We start from the raw sequence: 14,658 nt of genomic DNA on the forward strand, positions 1-14,658 counted from the left end.
CTGAAAAATATTTGCGACGAAATTTGCAAGAAATTGTGAATTATTTGTGAACAAATCGTGAATTCTTTATGAAAAAATTGTGAATATTTTCACAATTATTCTTCGATTTCGTGGCACAATTCACAAATGATTGTGAAAATATTCACAATCATTTCACAATTTATTTTGAAAAAATTCTGAACAAATTGTGAAAAAATTGTCAATTTTTTGTGAACATTTTGTGAAAAAAATCGTGAAATCTAACAAGATATCGTTCTTTGTGATTTGTGAATAAATTGTGAAATATTTTCGCAATATTTGTGAAAATATTGCGAATTTCGCGACAAAATTCACAATATATTGTGAAATAATTGTGAATTTCGTCGCGAAATGTAAGACACCTCTTTGTGTTTGCGGCGTCCCTTACAGGCTTTCATAGTTTTCCATGAGCGAGATCGCATCGAAGGAATTTGATTTGAAGCTAGTTGACCTTTGACCACCATTGGAACGTGCAGAAGGCGTTCTTGGTGACCAGTGATTACATAGCACGATTCTATCCGCGCTCTGTCCGTTGTGCGTATTCTCTCTCGTTGTTAACTACACTAGCTGCGCTGCAGCGGATGCGTATTAGGAGCGCTACTATCTTGTATATGCCGTAGTGCCGTTTACATTTCAGATGAAGACTGGAATTTCAAAGCAAGTTCAGGGAGCAAAGATGACCATTATGCATGTTTAGGCGAAACTGGTTGGAGATTGTCAAGGTCAGCTAGCTCCACGAGCTCAAAATGACATTGCATTTCTTCGTGCGGATGGTGGATAAGGACTGAAAATGAAGAAGTTTCTGAAAGGCAGCAAAAGCAAAACTACGGCTCCTGCCGCAGCTCCGTCGGCGAGCCAATCGTTACAGAGTCAGGAGGCCGAAGCCCCTGGCTATGTGGTCAAGGAGAAGGACCTATCCAAGCTTCACAAAGCGGCGTGGGCAGGAGACTCGATAAAGGTGAAACAAGTGATAAAGAAAGGTGATGTGAACCCCCTTGACAAGGAAAACAGGTAACGTGTAACTCATAGACTTGGAGATGATTATCACTCAGTCGGCATTTCTAGTACCCCAGGCCTAGAACCTAACTGTTTAGTGTTAGATCTTGAGGAGTTGATCATGATCTAAAATTTTAACCGTTAACTGTCTGTAACGTTAGATAGATCTGAGTCATTCTGACGTTAACATAGTTAGGGTGTTAGCTGTTAGATCTATAAATTTCAATAAATTAAATAAATTTATCTAAAATCACTCGGGTCACTGCACTGCCACTGGTCTGTAACTAGACTGGGCTGGTGCAGTTGAGAGTGAGTGGGGTGTATCACTGGACGCTTATTTTTTTGTGGCTCTTAAAATTCCATACCCAGAGGATAAAATTTCGGCCAATAACACTAACGTTACTAGGTTAAATTACTAACGTTGACACTTAACAAGTAGGTATTCACAAAGTCCTGAAAAATTACGAATTGTACGAAATAATGTCAATTAATTATGCCAATATGCACTCCGATATTTGGAAAATACACATGTTCATGTCAGACTTCGAATTTAGTAACCCCTCCTAAACAAATCTTTTTTGCGCGATGCCATATATGTACGATGTATCGTTAGCTCTAACTATGACCAGCAGCCCAATATGCATAGCGTAATGGGGCTGCGCACTGTAGCATTCAGGATCATGACAGAGTAAGTAGTATAGCGGACAAATATCAACTTAAGACCGAAAAATTTCTTCAATTTGAAGACTTACCAGTGAAGTTGAAGTATTGACAACAGGGTTCGTACAACGTTAAGTTCTGCCAATAGCAGGCCTCGAATTTCGCCAGTTTTAGGGACAGGCAATTTTTGGTTTTAGGGGCACTCTCTCTCAACATTTTTTAAGGGCAGCAAGGAAAAGTTGCAGTAAGCATGGTAATTTTGAGAGAGGCATTGCGGCAAGTAGCCTAGATAGGGCATTGCGGCGAATTGCCTTTTGCCTCCCAGGTAATTTGAGGCCTGGCCAATACTATAGTCCCTTTCTGTTCGAATTGATGACTTAATGTGACTTGATCTAGAGGAACCTGGGACTCGCTGGAGAACTACACTGAATTGACGGCCAGCGCATGCGCACACCGACATCATATCCAGTCAATGGATTTGGGTTGATGTGTGCGCATGCGCTGGCAGTCCATTCAGTGTAGCTCTCCCAGGTTCCTCTGGACCGAGTCATATTAAGTCATCGAACAGAAAGGGACTATTGGCAGAACTAAACGTTGCACGAAGCCTGTTGTCAATACTTCAACTTCACTGGTAAGTCTTCAAATTGAAGAAATTTTTCGGTTTTAAGTTGATATTTGTCCGCTATACTACTCTGTCATTATCCTGAATGTTACAGTGTGCAGCCCCATTATGCTATGCGTATGGGGCTGCTGGTCGTAGTTATGTTAGCTCTAACGTTATGATATAACGTTAGATAAAATTGCATTATAATTCCAAACGCGATTTTCCTAATGGAATTGATGTCTTTCAATCTGGTCCATGCACCAGAATCACAATTCATACCCGTGATTCACCATACACATCATTTGCACGGGGTAGGCCTAGACGACAAAGAGAAAATCGGCAAAGGAGGCTGAAATTTTGTATTGCATGGTTAAGGTTAGCCCGACCAGACACTGTGATGAAAGTTCGGTAATGATTTATGTAATACTTACATTGTATATTATCGTTGAATTGACCTTTACATCAATTGCCACTCTCTTATTTGCATCTGCAGGACACCTCTTCACCTAGCCTGTAGCAGAGGACATATTGATGTAGTAGATGCCCTTATCATAGCCAAGGCCAAGCTGAATTTATGCGACAATGACCAGCGTTCCCCACTCATGAAGGTATGGCCCAGTGGCTGAGCTAGACCTGTATTCACCTTTCCGATCTCCCGTGTGTTATGAAACTTGAAGCAGGAACATCATGCTTTTTTTTAAACAACTTTTTTTTTTTATGTGAATGTGAACCGGGGGGCCTCCCAGGCCCCCCGCCAGATCACGGCCGTCGACCGCGCGATCGCGACGAAAATTGGCACACACATTGCCTATGATGTAATCTAAAATACCTTGAAGTTAATTTTTCAAAAAATTATCATTTATGCTAAATTATGCTAATTTATGCATAATGATACATGAAATCAGACTCTCTGGTGTAAATCACAAAAAGCTCAAAACAGGCACATTTCTTTGTGTAAATATTCCTTTTAGTGTCCTTAGCAAATGCAATAAAAAGAATTGTGATATCAGAAAAAATTCGTAAGTATTTTATTGTTTTTTTGAATTTCTTATGTATTTCATTGTTTTTTCGACTTTATGTTTTTCATTGTTTTTTTCAATGAAATTTGTCCGCGACATCGCTCCAAACAAGAAAATATGTTATTCATTGATTCTAATCGATAAAACACCAAAATAATCATGCTTTTATGAAATTTGCCTGTAAGCACAGTTTGCATTGAAATTGTACATGAATTCACGTTATTGAGCAATTTTGGGTCTGACATGCATGTACATATTCATGCGTAATTTCGGAACCGCGCGCCCGGGCATCACAAATTTGGTGCCAAAAGATGCGGGAGACTTGAAAGAAAAAAGTCATGAAACATCGTGGCGATAACTTTTTGTGATTGCGATACATGGCGCGGAATGTCGAGGGGGGCCTCGGAGGCCCCCCCCCGGCCTAGTTAGGGTTAATATATACAGAGGTTGTATGGACACAAGTGTGTACTATCTTCTTCTCTATTGAATCTTACAAGGTGCCAAGTTCTTTTCTTTTCCCATACAATTTATTGTATATTTTCTGTCAGTTTCTGTGAACCTGTGTCCGTGAATTTGTGGGAAACAAGTATTTTTTACTATCTGCTGGTTTCTTGTGTCTTTATGCAGGCTGTCCAGGGTAATTTTGGAGTTTGTGTGGAAACGCTGCTTCTGAGCAAAGCTGACCCTAATCTGGTGGACAAGAATGGAAACACAGCACTCCACCTCGCTGCCAAGGCAGGTTGCCAAGATCCGACGCTCTTTCTCCTCGAGCATGGAGCTGTGGTCAATGCTGCAAACAAGGTGGGGAGGAGTCCCATAAGGACTAACAAGAACTAGTGCATCAGGAGTACGAAAAAAGATATCCTAACACCGATGAAATGAGACTATTTTCATGGGTTATATTTGTGTCTTTCTGCCTGGGCTAACATGGTTTTGTAGCAAGGCATTGTTCTAATTTCTTGTTTAAAAGTGTTTTCTTTGTAAAGCAATCTCCTGTTCTGTTCCCATTGTGCAGGATGATACTTAAATTGACCACTTACGCATGTACATGTACAACATAACGCACTGTAATGTAAAATGGCTTTAAGAGTGTACTGTAGCTAATCAGAATCGCTGAACTGAGTTGTGTGCTCACTACTTTTTGTTTTGCAAATGCATGAGTGTGCGAAAAATTGCACAACTGCATTGCGTGCCATCCTGTGGCAGATTACAGATTGCTCTGTGCAGCTGTGTATGAAGCACAAATCCAGGCAACTGCTTTGATTCACATGGTCACCTGCATGCCAAAGAGCGGCCTCATTATTTTACAATGCAAAATTTTACCAGCAGATTATATCGTAGATCATAAACCCATTCTATAAATCAAATAAAGCACAGGTGTAAGTTTTTGATGTTGGTGGAGGTGCAGTCCACTTTCGGGTACTGTAAAAGTGAAAATTTTCGCAGTGTTGAAATTTTAGTGCATTTCGCTCAACCAGAAACTAGCGCAAAAATAAAAGCATGCAAATTTTTTTGCTTGCTATATGTTCTTGTATGTGATGTCTTGATTCAGCGGAATTAAAAACATGCGAAACTCTTCTTATCTGGCCAAGTGCGAAAAATAAGTCACGCGAAAATATCCACATTTACAGTACAACATATATTCCCAATGTTGTGCAGCATCCTGCACCATTGTAAATACCCTTGAGTGCGCTGCATCTCGACTAATGCACTCTCACCTGTGCTTATTTGTATTAATGTTAAACAGATCAGCAAAGTCAAGGTTAATCAGTGCATATTTACATCTCAATATAAGAATAACAGAAATGTGCTTTCTTGTACAGTGCATGTCCCAGACGGATTTTGATTTTTTTTTTTCTTTCTCTTGCTTAACTGCCTGAAAATGGATTAGGGAGGCAGCACAGCTCTTCACCTTGCTACTGCCAACAAGCATGATGAAGTGGTGGAGATTCTCTTGAATGAAGATGCCGATGTGAATGCAACTGACAATGAGAACAGGTGAGAAAGCCCATAACTAACAGTTCTCGTACAGTTCTCCAACAGATCAAAGGAGTTCCCCTCTTTATATGATTTTGATGTCACTGCCATGATTCCATTTGTCAATTTTGTGTAAAATGATATTCAATTTAGTTGATTTTTTAAGTTCTCTCTACTCTATGCTGGAAGCATTGTTTCTTAAACATCCCCCACAGATTTATGTTGAATGCTCAGAAGAAAGCAGGACAGTGTTATTATTCTGAAGAAAACATGTGATGAGTTTGGTGAAAGTGACAACCAAGACAACAACATGTGTAATTTTACTTGCACATCTATCATACTTCATAATGTTGTAAGTTAATCTATGGAGTCCAATAGACTGCCCGGCAGAAGGGCCCATGGTGTCCTCAAAAGGTAATTGTCCTGATACCAATTCTGCCAGTACTTTTCATTTGTATTACAAGAGGTGGTATTACTTCAACTGTTTGTTATTCCGTGGGTATTAGTTGTCACAAGAAATTTTTGGAAATAAAATCACCAAGGAGTATAGATTATAAAGTGATTACAACTTAGAATTGAATTGGAAATCTGAAATACCACAATACAGTATGAACCCAAATCTTATTGGAAACATTTAGATGGCAGCAAAACTATGGACTTCTTGTACAATGTTGCATGTTTTTCTTTGGTTTGTTTATTTTTTTTTTCCCATGTAAATGATTTGACAGGACTGCATTGATGTGGGCGTGTCAGACTGACCAGATAGGAGTGGTCAAGCTGCTTCTGGAACACAAGGCGGACATTGACATCAAGGACAGCAAGGGCTGGACAGCTAATGACCATGCTATAATGGGTGGTTTTCATGGGTATGTCATATTCTACCTTTGTCACACAAGTTGCAGTCAGCTGGGATGTAGTGAAGGACAAGTGTGCATATGTTTGTGCTGTAGGTTGGTTTTGCAGTTTAGTGAGGACCTCAAAAGATGAATGTGTTTTGTGAGAACAGGTATTTGTACAAGAATTTGATGCAAAGTATACATCCTATGTCATTTCGAGAGAGTGACAAGGTGATGATGACATCATCGCCTCATCAAGTTTAATTAATTTTGTAATAGCGAGATATTTTACAAGTTTCACATAACTTTCCTATTTTATTTCCTATTTTTGATGAACCTCTTCCATTTAGTTTATTTCATTCAACTTCAGTCATTAAAGCCAATTTGAACAGGGTGTTGAATTGCTTGCCATCAAATTCTGTAGCTTTAATGTTGCCCAATTTTTTTTTTTCGCAGTGTCTATTATTCCATTAATGCGAGTTTTGTCTCTCTGATTAAAGTCTGCTTGAACGTGGTATGGATTGACCTTTAACACCATCCTCTCGACCCCATCCCCTCCCAGGTGCTCACATTTGATTGATGAGCACCTGTCAAGCCGGAGACCTCCGTCTGCTCTGAGGTCCACTGGGGGGATGTTTGGCTCTACGGCTGGCACCGACGCCCTCGGCTTCAGCTTAGGCGGACCCGCCGTCGACAACTTTGGTAAGGCTATGCAATCTCCCTCCTCTGCACTGACAGCAGAGTGTGTGCCTGGATTATGGCAATTTGAAAAGATGTCCAAAATAAGAAAAGAAACTCACCTAGCACATCTTATTAGTTAGGATTGTAGTAAATGAGATTCATAATACTTTGAGATGCATGCTGTTGCCTATTTGATTCATTATCCTTTTTTAGTTCACCTGAGCCAAAGGCTCAAGTGAGCTATTGCGATCGCCCTTCGTCCGGCGTGCGTCGTGCGTCGTCCGTCGGGCGTCGTGCGTAAACTTTTTACATTTTCATCTTCTTCTTGAAAACCCCATGACCGATTTTCATCAAACTTGGCAGGTAGCATCCCTAGGGGGTTAGGAACTCAATTTATTAAAATGGGCACCATGCCCCACCCAGGGGGCCCCCAGGGGGGCCCAAACCCCCAAAATTAAGGAATCTGTAAAAATCTTCTTCTCTAGAACCAGATGTGATAGAGCTAAGTTAATACTATGAGTTAGTACATTGATGTCTGTAGTTTCAAGTTTGTTCATGGCAGAATCAGGGGTGCCCCCCTTGGGACCCAGGGGAGGGGGATGGGAGGGGTTCTAATGGGGCATAAAGTGTACATTTTCATCTTCTTCTTAAGAACCCCATGACCCATTTTCACCAAACTTGGCAGGTAGCATCCCTAGGGGGTTAGAAACTCAATTTGTTAAAATGGGCACCATGCCCCACCCAGGGGGCCCCCAGGGGGCCCAAACCCCCCAAAATTAATTAATCTGTAAAAATCTTCTTCTCTAGAACCAGAAGTGATAGAGCTAAGTTAATACTACGAGTTAGTACATTAATGACTGTAGTTTCAAGTTTGTTTATGGCAGAATCAGGGGTGCCCCCCTTGGGACCCAGGGGAGGGGGGGGGGGGGGGGGTGAGGAGGGGCCCTAATGGGGCCTAAATTGTACATTTTTATCTTCTTCTTGAGAACCCCATGACCCATTTTCACCAAACTTGGCAGGTAGCATCCCTAAGGGGTTAGGATCTCAATTTGTTAAAATGCTCACCATGCCCCACCCAGGGGGCCCAAACCCCCCAAAATTAATTAATCTGTAAAAATCTTCTTCTCTAGAACCAGAAGTGATAGAGCTAAGTTAATACTACGAGTTAGTACATTAATGACTGTAGTTTCAAGTTTGTTTATGGCAGAATCAGGGGTGAGGAGGGGCCCTAATGGGGCCTAAATTGTACATTTTTATCTTCTTCTTGAGAACCCCATGACCCATTTTCACCAAACTTGGCAGGTAGCATCCCTAAGGGGTTAGGATCTCAATTTGTTAAAATGCTCACCATGCCCCACCCAGGGGGCCTCCAGGGGGGCCCACACCCCCAAAATGAAGGAATCTTTAAAAATCTTCTCTAGAATCAGAAGTTATAGAGCTAAGATAATACTATGAGTGAGTACATTAATGACTGTAGTTTCAAGTTTGTTCATAGGAGATCCAGGGGTGCCCCTCTTGGGGGGCAGGGGAGGGGGCCTCCAGGGTGGTTGGGAAGGTCCAAATGGGGGCCTGAATTATACATTTTCATCTTCTTCCTGAAAACCTCATAATGGATTTTTGTCAAACTTGGCAAGTAGCATCCCTAGGGGGTCAGGATCTCAATTTATCAAAATGAGCACCATGCCCCACCCAGAGGGCCCTAGGGGGCCCCAATCCCACCAAATTAAGGAATCTTTAAAAATTTGGGCCCTTATTGTACATTTTCATCTTCTACTTGAGAATGCCTGGTCAAATTTTGGTAGAGCTGTGAATTATTTAGATTAGTGACTGCGTGAAAGGTGAACTTGCGATACTCAGGTGAGCGCTAGACCAGCGGGTCTCTTGTTCTGTTTCTCTTTCTGTGGCATTTTCAGTCATGTGCTGAAACTCCTTCAAACTCATGTGTATTTTTGGCCAGTCCAGAATGTAAACCCTTGATTCCCATTGCAGTGAGTGACATTGAGTGCAATTCAAATGAGATGCAATTTTGTGTTCATGCTTGTCATATCTCACATTGGAAGCTTCAACTGAAGCGAGTCAATATTAGAATTTACCTTTGTTGACCACTTGTGATACACAGAAAATAAAAATAGCATATCAGGGCCCTGTTTCATGAAGAGTTATAATTGATTATGTAGTTGAATTCAAACTTAAGTCTTTGGCAGCCTGTGTGTTAAGGAAATCTAAAATTGATTCTATCTTTTGATAAAACGGGGCCCAGGTGTTTTTGTATTCAACTTTAATTTACATGTCAACCTAGACTGAATATCTCACCTTTTCCCCTTTAACCCATTGAGGATGAGTTCCGGGTGTCTATGGGAAATGCGTGTTGTAGCAAAATCAGTCCATCCTCAATGGGTTAATGACTGTTGATGGGAGTGAGCCATCATTTTTTAAAGCATCCACAGCAATGCTCAAAGGAAAGAGGTAACAATGCATTATTGTAGGAATGACCAGAATTAATTTATTAAAATTCTCAGTATAAGTCTTTTGATATAGGTTTACCCCAGTTGTGAAGCCATGTGATTTTTCTCTCTTGCGCAGATGATGACGATGAAGACATATCAGACGGAAGGTGAGTATACTGGTCTCTATCTTATTCCTATCAGAAAAAGCATTTGAGTACCATATGTCACAGACTACAGACTCCTTAACCAGGGAAATGACTCCAGTATGTTCCCATTTAACACAGAAAATTCATTTCCGTGCCTTCGTGGCTCAATCTTTTCAGTAAGATTTTGAATATTCATTCTTAGTGTTTCATAAGAAAAGATGTATTGTATGTATTAAATCTCTACTTATAACTATCCTTAAATTGGAATTTTGGTAGTGGTATTTGCATCCTATTCAAGTACAAGAGCAATATGAGTTTTTATGTCATTCTCAAACTCCCTAGCTATGCTGCACAACTGTTACCAAAGGGTTTTCCAGGCTTTATGTGAGATATCAAAATTGACTTATTGAATGCATGACAAATTCATGCCTTTTTGTAAACATAGAGGATGTTTCACTTTTAGGTCTTGGTCATCATTTCTAGGTCTCTCATTATGATTGTTCTTCTTCCTGCAGAGTATCAGCTGCGGACTCATGGGCTGCCTCTGAGGTCGATGACCAACCGGTCAAGCCAAAGGTCAATGAGAGAAGAGTAAGTAAGCCAAGGTTTTGACTTCACATACAGTATATCTTCTGTCCTTTTTTCTCAATGTATGTCTCACTGCCAAATTGATGCAGTCTTTCATACTTTGCTGCTATGGCAGTACTGTCAACACTAGTACGCTTCTGAATGTGGTCAGAGCAAACTATGTCATGGCACAAAATGTGAACTTGGACGCCAGCAAACAATTATTGGCACTGCTTTTCTCATTCACGTGATTGCGTCCCGAAATGTGTGGACTAAGATTTGTTTCACCCTGTCCTACCATTATATGCTTTTCAATCCTTTTCCTTCTCCTTTCTTTTTTCTTTTTTTTTTTCTCCCATAGCCAAGTAAACCAGTGAAGCTGACGAAATTCATCAATCAAGAGTCAGACAATGAATCCATCCGCAGCAACCTGTCAGCCCGCTCCGCCGCCTCGCGGTCCCGCATTCCCCGTGCCGCCTCGCGAGAAAGTCTCCGCAGTGGCGCCAGCTCACGCTCGATGCAGTCCGAGGCCAGCGCCAGCAAGATTCCCAGAATGAAGGCGTCGGAGGGGAAGTCCGCCAACAAGGCTGCAACGCCCGCCAAGCAAGTGGGGAGGCAAGGGAGAGCGGGGCAGGAGAGCATGGATGAAGTGACCCCCAGGGGGGACTTGTCAGCAACTCCTACCCCTAGGGACAGCGTAGCATCAGCTGCCAAGGTTAGTTAATGAGAAGAGAGCCCAGGGAAGTATGCAGACATTTAAATTTGCATTCTTTTTTAAAGCTGTTGCATTTTGCAGCTAACTTAAATGCTCAAAAAACATCTAGCAATGTAGTTTCGGGTGCACTTTGATACTCCAACAAGTTACAAAGTTTCCTTCTGTTACACCCCACCCAGCTATTTATGTGATGACATGAAATAGTGCAGGGTAAATGAGTCTGACTGGATAAAACTGGCAGCTGGGGAAAAAAGAAATGGAATTCAGTTGCGTGCTTCCTAAAAGGCAAGATGTGATGGATGTGTTGGACAAAGTAGCAGCTGCTGGTAAATCTGCTCACACTTGACCGAGACATTTGTTGATTCTGTAAGCATCGCATTTCAGCAAACTTGAGAAGGGTGGCTCAAGGTTTCGTCTTAAACAGTGAGTGTATAATCTGTCTCCTTACTGATCCACCTGTCCACCTGATACCGAGGAAAAAAGAAATGGAAACAGAATTTGTATGAAATAGAGGTCATAGAAAGTATTTTTCACATGTGAAGATCAAATATTACATCCGAAAAAACACTCCCATGCCTCCAACCTCATTATGGTGTAAAAAAGGTTTTTTTTAACATACAATGTTTTATATTTCGGTTGTCTTGCATACATGTATCTGCTGTTGCTGTTATGTTGAAACCATGCTTTTTTTCACACTGTAATGATAACAATTTTACAACACAATTGAAATGAGATGAAAACACTGCATGATGTTGCTAATGTGCTCTGTAACAAATTTGATTCTTTAAAAAGATGAGGGATATATTGCTTAACAAATTTTACACCATGCTGCCAATGAAGGAATTTGAAGAGATGCTTTGTGTACATTCCATGCTTATTGCAGAGTTTTAGTGACTTTGATGACGATGAAGACCTCTTTCCGCCATCCGATGCTCAAGAAAAACCCAAGGTACATGTACTGGACTATGATTTAAAAATGTCTCATTGATGTGATTAGAACGGCCTAGGATTTTGGAAATGACTCAGATACTATTTTACCAATATTGCCTCATTAAAGGTGTAATTAACACTTGGCATCCCCAAGTGAGTTATTTTTCTCCCCTAAATAGATTATATTCTCCACTAATAAATTATATTTTCCCTGAAAAGCACAACGCTGGGGGAAATTATAGTCTTCTGGGAAAATATATGGGCCTAACTTCCAAGGGACTGTCAAGTGTTACAATGACAAGGCAATATTTGTTATAGTCTTCATATGATTCTCATCTTTTCATCCTAACCCTGTGTGCAGCAGGTCAAATTCTTGAATTGTATTGCCTGATGTGATGTAACTGCTCGCAGTGTAAGGATTTCAATCCTTGCTGTATTTGTCATTTGATTAGCATTATGACTAATCGCTGACTAGTTTATACCACGGTATGTAAATCATTTGATATAACGAAATATTCACTGCACCTTCAGTCATTATTAATTATGATATAATGTATATATGTATTATGATTATAATGGTTTTTATCCTTTTGATTGATGAGATTTGCTATGTTTAATGAAGGACAGCCCATTATGTTTGTTTGGTTGTTTTATGAACAGAAGACATTGCATGACTTTATCGTAGTCATATTGCATGCATTGTGCAGATTATTATTAGTATTTTCTTTTCTTTTTTCTTTACTTGAACAGTGTTGATGTAATTAACAAAATTAATAACATGCAAGTGAATAGTGTAGATGAAATTGATTAAGTCAATGTTTGATTTTGTTGTAGTGAGATAATTCTGTATGTGTTCTGTTTTATTTCAGGTGAATCTTGCTGGAAAGAAAAAACCAAATGGTGAGTAGGAAAACTGTGTTGCTTGTTGTGGTGATAAGAATGTATTGAAGCAGACTAGTGAGTAGTAATTGTCAAGAGTAGTTTATGACTTGTAGCCTTCTTCATGTTGATCTAATTCTAAAAAGACAGGGAAATGTGACTGTGATATGGTATACCAATGTTCTATGATGTAACTGAAATCATGAGCCATTCAGAAGAAAAAAACAAAACAAAACAAAGAGATGGCATCCCTTACAGCTGTTTTTTTTTTGTTTATTTTTTTTCAAGGCACTGCAGGATTGAAATGGGGTCTTTAACTTCCTGATGCACTTCTTTTTTTTTGTTTTTTGGTATGAATATTCAGTGAAGATACAGTATTATTCAAAATAGGTTTGAAAACGGTCTTAGTAACATGTCACCCCACAAGCACAAACCTTTCGTGGTTATGGTTTGACGCCGTTCTGACAATGGTGGGAGTGATGCTCTTCAAATGCCATGGCAACCCCTTATCCTGCTCCTCAATGTGTGCTCTTTGCAGTCTCAGCAGTGCTGAACAAGCTGGGCATGAGCGATCTGGATGACGACGAGGATGACGATGAGGATGACTCGTGGCTGAACGATGCAAAGGGTGGCAGGGAATCTTCCACTGTCAAACGGGGGACAGAGGTATGGTGAAATGGAGAGACTTTTATCAAGTTTGAACTAGAAGTGTGGTGTTGACACCCCTTTTGTTCTCAGTTGATGATACATGAACAAGTTTCCATGAACAAGTTGCCTTTAGTAGCACGCAAGATGTGGGGTTTATATGTCTATATGTCTATTTGTAAATCGCTATTAACAGGCTTTTCTCTCTTCAATTTCAGATTTAAATATGATAAGTTTTCTGAGTCCCTGAATTCAACAATGTGTTTTTGACGGTTCTGAGTTGTGTGCTTCACAGGGAAGTACTGTCTATTCAGAGACTCCAACCCCAAGCACCTTCTAATCTGGAGATTCTCCTGCCTGAAACCCCTAGCAAACGGGAGACTCCAACTTGATGTGCGTGAAGCGCGAAGTTCCTTGTGGCCGGGGTCCAGCTCTAGGATTCTAGATGTTATCTCATGCTATCTAAGGCTTATTTTTCAACATACGATGACACTAAGTAAGAAATCATTTCAAGCGGGAGAAATTAAATCTCAAGAGGGAGAACAGGAGATTTTGCAAAAATGGGCTGTCGGCGGGAGATCTCCCGCCGACAGCGGGAGAGTTAGAGTCTCTGTCTATTCTTGTAGGACAATCAGTTGTTCATATTTCCATTTAGTATCAGTGTACTTGTGACATAAAAGCAGAGTGAAATCATATAGTTTGCATCCAGTTCTTTGCCTCCTATTCTTGTATTTACAAACACTCACAAATCTAAGTGAGCACAGAATGACTTACAAGTTGTATATGCAAAATTTTAAACTGCAATAACTAGATCTTTATTCATTTTTCTTGTGGCGGAAATTTCAGGTGTTTTCTTGTGCATCTGTTAAGTAATGGTAGATGATTGTTCCATGTATACTTATTGATTTTCTAGCCACCGGGACCTGTGAAAGTGGAGGAAAGCGCCGAGAATGTGGAGGATGATGGTAAGAATGTAACCTATAAAGGAAAAAAGAGAAAAATGCTGCTGGGGCGACAAAACCTTGTATCTCAAAGATGTCAAATGTTTTATAGGAGAACGAAAAAACATGGCAGCCAGAGCACCGTAGCAAATGGGATCACCTTTCCTGTGGCATGCCATTGTGACTTCATTTTCGGGGTAAGACAGCTAGGATTTGGACAGAACATCATTGAAATGTTTATCTGATAATTAATCCAAAGAGGAGATTTTCACCCAAATTTGAAATGCAAGGTCTTGTAACCCCAGCAACAGTAAGTACCTTTAGTAGTCAAATTACATGTACATTGTATTTTGTACTTCTGATGGCAATGTGTTTAAAGTTTTGCAACTTTGCTTATCCTCATTTTTAAATCAAGCCAGTCAAATTTATTGTAAACAGTTCATGACTGAATCGCATGGACAATAAGAAAGATTGTTAACTTGTTGCTGAGGTTATGGAAACCCCTGATGTAGTTTTGGTGACTGCGAGAAAGAAGCAAAGCAGTGTTTTCCTTTCACTTGACAATGAAAGCTGCAAATGAAATACTTTCTGATAAGA

At 40.3% G+C, this 14,658-nt stretch overlaps 1 protein-coding gene across 1 annotated transcript in view; it reads left to right on the top strand.

Annotated features, from left to right (window-relative positions):
- The first annotated feature begins 808 nt into the window (after positions 1 to 808).
- The window catches only part of LOC139729327 (uncharacterized), a 75,863-nt gene continuing 62,013 nt past the window's right edge, over positions 809 to 14,658 (top strand). Inside the window, exons 1-13 of the mRNA XM_071640253.1 lie at positions 809 to 1,029; positions 2,772 to 2,886; positions 3,925 to 4,098; positions 5,189 to 5,295; positions 6,003 to 6,140; positions 6,673 to 6,812; positions 9,375 to 9,405; positions 9,900 to 9,989; positions 10,318 to 10,666; positions 11,550 to 11,615; positions 12,466 to 12,496; positions 13,014 to 13,141; positions 14,034 to 14,085. Of these exons, the coding sequence (XP_071496354.1) occupies positions 809 to 1,029; positions 2,772 to 2,886; positions 3,925 to 4,098; positions 5,189 to 5,295; positions 6,003 to 6,140; positions 6,673 to 6,812; positions 9,375 to 9,405; positions 9,900 to 9,989; positions 10,318 to 10,666; positions 11,550 to 11,615; positions 12,466 to 12,496; positions 13,014 to 13,141; positions 14,034 to 14,085 (1,642 nt within the window). The remainder of the gene's footprint in view (positions 1,030 to 2,771; positions 2,887 to 3,924; positions 4,099 to 5,188; positions 5,296 to 6,002; positions 6,141 to 6,672; positions 6,813 to 9,374; positions 9,406 to 9,899; positions 9,990 to 10,317; positions 10,667 to 11,549; positions 11,616 to 12,465; positions 12,497 to 13,013; positions 13,142 to 14,033; positions 14,086 to 14,658) is intronic.

This window comes from Diadema antillarum, unplaced genomic scaffold (genome assembly GCF_040938485.1).
Source record: "Diadema antillarum isolate AM-2024a unplaced genomic scaffold, OU_Dant_1.0 seq00000234_RagTag, whole genome shotgun sequence".
NCBI lineage: Eukaryota > Metazoa > Echinodermata > Echinoidea > Diadematoida > Diadematidae > Diadema > Diadema antillarum.